At 34.2% G+C, this 7,657-nt stretch overlaps 1 protein-coding gene across 1 annotated transcript in view; it reads right to left on the minus strand.

Annotated features, from left to right (window-relative positions):
- LOC119606781 (putative uncharacterized protein DDB_G0282133) overlaps positions 1–6,832 on the minus strand; it is a gene marked incomplete at its 5' end in the record, with an annotated part of 63,232 nt that extends 56,400 nt beyond the window's left edge. Inside the window, one exon of the mRNA XM_037960371.1 lies at positions 5,312–6,832. Within this exon, the coding sequence (XP_037816299.1) occupies positions 5,312–6,832 (1,521 nt within the window). The remainder of the gene's footprint in view (positions 1–5,311) is intronic.
- Positions 6,833–7,657: the final 825 nt, after the last annotated feature.

Raw genomic sequence — 7,657 nt, forward strand, 5'->3', positions numbered from 1 at the left:
ATCCATTGCTTTAGAGATGGAGCTGTAGTAATGATTCTCTAGTGGGTAGGACAGTTTTCAGTTCAATTCCTGTTATAATTTGTTATATATTTTCTCAATATTAAATGAAATATAAATATTATAATTATAATAAATTTAAGTTCTCAAATGCAATACATAAACACAGCCCCTCCCCCTTCCATCCTTCCTTCCCTTTTTAAGCCATAACTTAAACTTTTTCATATAACTTTCTTTCAATTTCAATTTGATTTCTTTTATAAATACAATTTAAACAATCATTTTCAATTTGCCCCCAAAAAGCAAATGAAATTAAATCCAAATAATCTAAAAGACTTTTCTACAATTTTATTTTAACTGTCTCCCAGTCTTAAGTGCTAATTAAACTGCTTTTGTTGCAAGTAAAAAAAGAGAAAATCACATAAAAAAACTAAAAAATGTTGCATCAACGGCGCAAACAAAGTTTGAAAGGAATAAACTGTATTGTAGCAGAAGAAAAATTAATATTAAATTTAATAAAATATTATTAAAATGAAAATTGTGTCAAGACCACGTTAAGGAAATGTTTTCTTTGAAGACAAACGTACATAAGTGAAAAAAGAAATGAATATGCTGCGTATTCTGTTGCTGCCAAAAGTTCGTAACGGAAGTATTTTCATGTTAAAAGTATTATATAGTACTATACCTAAAAGACTAATGAGCAAAAATGTTCAACAATAATGTGCATATGTATGTATGTTTTTCTAATTTTTAAAAATATTTTTGTTAAAATTGCTAAATTTTATGTGGAATGTTACTGTAAAACATCTTAGTCCTACTATGACAAATTGGCTTTATAAAAGTGTAATTAGACCAATTCTAGCTTATGCTTCAATAATCTGCTTTAGACAAAAAGTGCAATATCAAACTACTACAGGGAGTTCAGCGTACATGCTGCTTGGGTATAAGTGGTGCCATGTGTACTACTTCAACCAAGGCTCTGGAAACGTTGCTAGATATTCCACCGGCGGGGCGCTTACAGCCAAACGGCTCTTTACTTTAGGCGAACTGGCCAAAAGCGGTTATAGGACACGTCATCAATGTATACCGGACACATTGGAAGGTTAAACACAATCATCGGACGTGCCTGATCGTATACCAGACACAGAATATGTCGGAAACTTTGAAACGCTGATCCCAGATAGAATGTCTTGGTCAAGCGGAACATTAGAGCAAATACCATTAGGAATCCATTGTTACACGGATGGCTCTAAATTGGGGGACAAAGTGGGGCTGGGTTTCTATATTGAAGACCCAGAAACAGAAATATACCACCGTTTACCAAATCATAACACAAGCTTCCAGGCAGAAGTACCAGCAATAACGGAATGCGTAAATTGGATTAGAATAAATATGGCGCCCACAGCGCTTAATATATTTACCGACAGCCAGAAGGCAATGAGGGCGATATCAGGCTATAGAACTAAATCTAAGACCGTATTGGATTGTAAGAAAGCTTTAACTGAATACTCTCCCAGAGGTAAGGTTCACATCATATGGGTACCAGACCACTCGGGAGTAGTCGGTAAGGAAAGGGCGAATGTAATTGCTTTAAAGGGAAGCGAGCTCGAGGCAGTTAACCTGACAAACGCAAAACCATTCGACGCAACAAAAGCTGAACTAAATATATGGGTGAGAGAATCCCATAAGGCCTCTTGGAATAATGAAACAGTGGGTAGAACCACGAAGATCCTATGGGGTGACCCTGATGAGAGCAAGACGAAAAATCTCCTCAAAATGAGCAAGTCTGAAATTAGTATGATGGTACGTATTCTGAGTGGACACACAGGACTACGAGGACATCTATACAAAATTGGATGTGCGGATTCAGACGAATGTAGAGCATGTGGAGAGGACAGTGAAACTTTCTTTGCCACTGCCAGGCATTCGTCGAAGTTAGATCCAAGTATCTTGGAAGTGATGTTATTCCGGAAATAACATTCCTGACTAACACTGATTGGAAGATTCTTAGGAATTACGTTCAGGAAAATGAGTTTCTGATCACTGAAAAATAATTCTTTCAGTTTTTTTTTTCTTGATAAGGAGCACACAACAGGCCCGATAGTGGCCTAGGTGTATTTCTTCGGATTTGATGTAGTATACATCCTCCTATCGACCTACCTACTGTAAAACATTTCAGAGCGACGAATATATTGCTAATACATGCCTTACCACGGCACTATGGGGCAGAATCGAAATTTACGGGAAATAAATCCTGCATTGCTAAACGGCGGGTCAGATCGAGACCCCACACTTGCTCTAGATGTGGTTTAATGGGAGCTCAAAGCAGGGCACATGCAACATGTGAATTTTGTATACAAATGCCATTTGAAAACTTTCTATGTTTTCTGGAAGTGCTCAGCAAGATCATGAAAAAACATGATATTAAATAATAGATTTCTTATTTGAAAATAAAAAAATAGAATCGTTTTTTTAGTTTCTTTTGGACAAAAGCCTCAACTCTGTTTTAATAAAATAAAACTCTTTTTTATATTTTTCTAAAATATACATATGTATGTATCTTTTCGAATATGTTGGATTGGATTTGTGCTGATGTTTGTAACATACAAAAATATTCGTCCTATACCCACCTCCAAGTTAACTAATCGGCTTAGAATCGTTTTCTTAGTCGATTAAGCTATGTCCGTCCGTCTGGCTGGTTGTCCATGTAAACCTTGTACGCAAGGTACAGATCGCAATTTTCAAGATAATAGGATGAAATTTGGCACACACGCTTTTTTTGGCCCAAGGATGAAGCCTATTAAAAATGGTTAAAATCGGGCTTGGTCCATATTTGCTCCTAGCCCCCATATTAAGCCTCTTTCAGAAAATTAGTTTTTCATCCATAAATTGCTTAAATGTATCGGAACAAGGTAATATTGAAGATAAATGCTTTATTATGAAAAATAAATTCACATTTAATATTCATAACTGGTTTAGGGTATCATATGGTCGGTCACGCCCGACTATACTTTCTTACTTGTTTTTAACTAAATTTAAACTTTGGGCCACATGTTCTAAGATCCCAAAGCTGGAATCACAAAACGGGAATATGTTTTGGAAACCTTAATCTAATGCTTTCTTATTGCAAAAGTATTTTCCCAGACTTAAATGAAATGTGGACCCTATGGGAAAAATTGTAAAAATAATACCATTTTTGGAATTTTGGTTTCAGTTTTCGGGAATTGCGAGATTTCCTTTTAGCAGATAGTGGATAGAAGTTAGGTTGATATTCTAACCTTGATTACAAGTATGATATCTGTCTCTGGGCTCACAGCTTCTCAGACCTTGCCAGGAAACTACATAGCGTACGGAGGGGTTTAAGATTAGTATACGCATATGGAGCCTCAGACGAGGAGACTAATAATCGTTTATATGTAGCGAAATATATGACGCCACGACAAGTGCAAGTTTAAGATCCAACACATTTTTATACCCACCATCATAGACCCCATAAAGTAATATATTCTGGGACCTCGTAAAATTCTAAGACGATCTGGTTATGTCCGTCTGTCTGTCTGTTTTTGAAGTTCTCCCAAAATATTCTTTATAGATCAGAAATGTTTGGTATAGAAAATGGGCAAAATCGGTCAACAATAGCACATATCATACAAATGTACCCCCGGAATATTGTGTAAAAATCTTCATTCATTCAACATTCACAAATTCGTTGATTCAGACAATTTTTTGTCCCCTGAAATTAAATTCAGAATTATGGTGGACATGGGACCATAATTGGCCCTAACAAAAACCCCCCCTCCATATAAGCATCTCTTCAAAAAATTATTATAATGATCATTTGTAACTCTAAAGTATTATAATTCGACATAAACAGGTTTTATAGGTACCAAAATCGTAAAGAGAATCAGTCCATAATTGACCCTACCCCCCATATAAGGTCAGCTGTAGCAAATACTATAACACTCATTACCGGCTTAAAAATAACTGTATGGTGGAGAAATTCCACACAAAGTTTTGTACAACCCCAAACCTCTCTACTAAATTTTGTGGGGATCGGTCTATAATTGAACCTACCCATAATAGAAGATCCCCATCGACATAAAAATGATTTGTATGAACCAATATCGTTCTACAAAATTTTATGAGGATCGGCCTATAACTGACTCTACCCACATATAAGGTTCCCTCCAGAAAATGACTTCAGAAATTAATGTCTTAAAATACTAGTAGATCTATGAAATTCGACATAAACTAGTTTTGAGCTAACATCTCTCTACCAAATGTTGCGGGGATCGGTCTATAAATGACCCTACCCTCCATATAAGGTCCGCATCATAAAATTACTTTAGCGCTCATTACTGTCTTAAAAATACGAGTAGATATATTAAATTTGATATAAATAACGAACCGTAATCTTCTTTGATCAGAATTGGTCCATATGTAACCCTACACCCAGATGTTCTTATTAATATCGATAAATGATAAAATATTCATAAATATCAAAGTTTATTTATATGGCAATGGTTTGATGGTGGTCAAATTGAGACTTCCCTGCAAACATGATTGGAGTGCAAGATCGATTTAGGTAATCCCAAAACTACTCCCATGTAAATGTTATTATAGTACCGCTGCAAAAATTATTCGAAAACATGATCAATTTTGGTAATCCGAAAACTACTTCCCTATAAACATTATCACATCATGTACTACAATGATCTGTTGTGTAGTCCTCTGTATTACAAACATGGATCATGATTATTATTTTGAGAACAACTGGTCCATAGTCTGCATTATATAGTATATAGTGGAGGCGCACACGTCTCCTATTGCTAATACGTCAAAAATAATTCATATGGAAAGCGCCACGCCCTCGTTGCTAGTTCACAAGTTTTTGTCTTAAATATTCATATTGATATTAAGTGGCTCCAACAAAATTTGAGGACTCTAACTTATATATTATCTCAAAAACACTGTGCCGTGCCCACCATACCTAGTCTGACCATTTTGCCGTCAAATGTTCATATGGATGTCGAAGTTGCCCATATAAAATTGGAGAACTCTAGCTGTTGCAGTTTCCCACAACTTTTAATACTTTGAACGTGGGCGTGGCATTTTGCCTACTTGAAATATCAAAATAAAAAGTACCCTATAGTTCCATCCAAATATATACATTAATTTTTATATAACTATATAGAAGATAGATATCTCAAAGATTCGCTTTGAGTACAATAGTTCCAGATAATCCCAATAACTATTACAAATATTAATTACTTAGTGTCAAATATACATATGACATTAAAAATTTCTCACTCACCTTGCAGTCATCACACTGATGTATAATCGAATACACCTGACGACAATCGAAACGAAAAAGTATCTCCGTTAGACCACATGTGATTCTCGATGCCAGCGCATCTAAATCCATTAAATCCTGCAGGACACGCAAACATCCAGCACCGCCGCTGAGGGTGGCATTCAATGCCATCGTATGCAATGCACTGTACACGTTACGTTCGCAACAATTACGCAAACGCAGATGACGTAATTGTGCCAAACGATCGCTGGGCGTCAGCAGATGGCACAAGTGCGTGGGCATTGTTGTATCACTGTCGCCCAAATATTCAAGGCACTGTTGTTGTTGTTTCTCCGGTGGTGGTATATTTAAATACTGATCACTGTTGTCATTATTGGCAGCAACTGCATGGTTTGTCGTTGTTGTGGTTGTTGTTGGATTGGCGGCAGAAATATCAGAACGTTGTTGTGAGTTATTGATATTGTTGCTATTGCTCTGATATCTTCTGTTCATGTTGTGGTTGTTCTTGTTGTTGGCATTGCCATTGCTCACATGATCCTGTTTAAAATGATTATATTTCAAATCAAATTGATTATTGTTGTTGTTGTTGTTATGGTTGTTGTTGCTGTTGTTGTCATTATAATTTGTTGTGGTTGATGTTGTCAGCTTCATTTTAACAATATTATTATTGTTGTGATTCTGTTGCTGTTGTTGTTGCTGCTGCTGATTTAATTGCATGACAACGGCAGCAGCTGCTATGGCAGCATCATTAAACTGATGACGTTGATCTTCATCAACATCGTCATCATTGTATTGAACTTGTTGTTGATTTTGTTTTGTTTTTGTGGCAGCTTCATCTTGTTGCATTAACATATCATGCAACAATTCATAGTCTTCACTCGAATGCAGTGACACTGACAGCTTGTCTTCAGACTGGCCGATATTGTGTTCACTTTTTTGTGTTGTTGTAACATTTGTAGTTGTTGATGGATTTGTGGCAACATCACTGTGATCCGACGATGTTGTTTCTTTGGAATTTCTTCGTATTTTAGCCATTTTATTATTATTGTTATTGTTGTTGTTGTTACTGTTGCTGTTATAGTTGTTTATTTGATAATAATTAAAAGGATTTAAAAGTTTTATATTATTCATGTTGTTGCTGTTGCTTTTGTTATTATCCATATTTTTCTTGTTGTTGTTGTTGTTCTTGTTGTTATTATTTGTATTCATACTATGACTAATAGTTGGCTGACTATTTCTTAACTTAATATTAAAGGTGTTTGTTGTTGTTGTATAACCTACTAATTTATTTAATTTATTATCGTTTTTATTTTTATTTTGTTTACTATTATTATTGTTATTTTTAATATTATTATTATTATTATTATTCGAATTGTTATTATTAATTAAATTATTATTCATATTATCCTTATTTAACTTATTTGTAAATGGCGTTTCTTCTTTACAAGATTTGAGACACGTTGGCGGACCAGGGCCCTCATCGACCCATGCAACAGGCAGTGTACCAGCTGAGCATTCACCCTGAAAGAGAAAGAAGTGTTAATAAAAATTAAATTTAGTTTCTTAATTAATGATTATTAGTTTATTACAGTCATTAGTTATGTCGAAATTGTACTTAGGGGTCGGAAACCAAAAATTGGATTCCTCACACACAAGGTGTCTAACTTTGGGGACCACTGAACTCTGATAAAAAAATCCTTTTTTTTATTTTTCTTTCGAAATTTTCCCACTGTAACGTAACCTAACACCATTTCATAATTATTTCAGCTGTTTGTAGTTAATACAGTTTATAACAAAAATATGAAACCTTTTTCATGGAACTGTGCTGCTATTTATAGTTTAAAATACACACACACATATATACAAATTTTTTTTATAGTCGTACCAATATTTTCACATTTATTTACCTTCATCTTTCGTTGAGAGCAGTTGAAAATTCAAATCAAAAGAAAAACAAAGCATTTAATGAAATGCACTTGTGTTGTTACACAAACACACAAAAATAAAAGAATGAAAGAAAAAATTAAAAAAAATATAAAACAGTTCAAACTTTGATTGCATCCATATACAAAGAATGTGAACCAAATTACTATTTAGTAGAATTAATCAGAAATACTATTTTGCAACAAACAAACAAACGAAGTTTTCAATTAGGTTGTTCGAGAAAAAATATAAATATATCAATATATAAAGTATAAATAGGAATTTTATATTTTCAAAATAAATACATAACAGCAATCAATATAACTTTATTTCAAAACTTTAAACGGTGAACAAAATGTATAAAGTTCCATGAAATTTCAATTACATATATAGAAATATTCACATTAAGAAAAAATTTTTCAC

Source organism: Lucilia sericata, unplaced genomic scaffold (assembly GCF_015586225.1).
Source record: "Lucilia sericata isolate MDLA Ls3-8-SP2 unplaced genomic scaffold, ASM1558622v1 Contig000622F_arrow, whole genome shotgun sequence".
NCBI lineage: Eukaryota > Metazoa > Arthropoda > Insecta > Diptera > Calliphoridae > Lucilia > Lucilia sericata.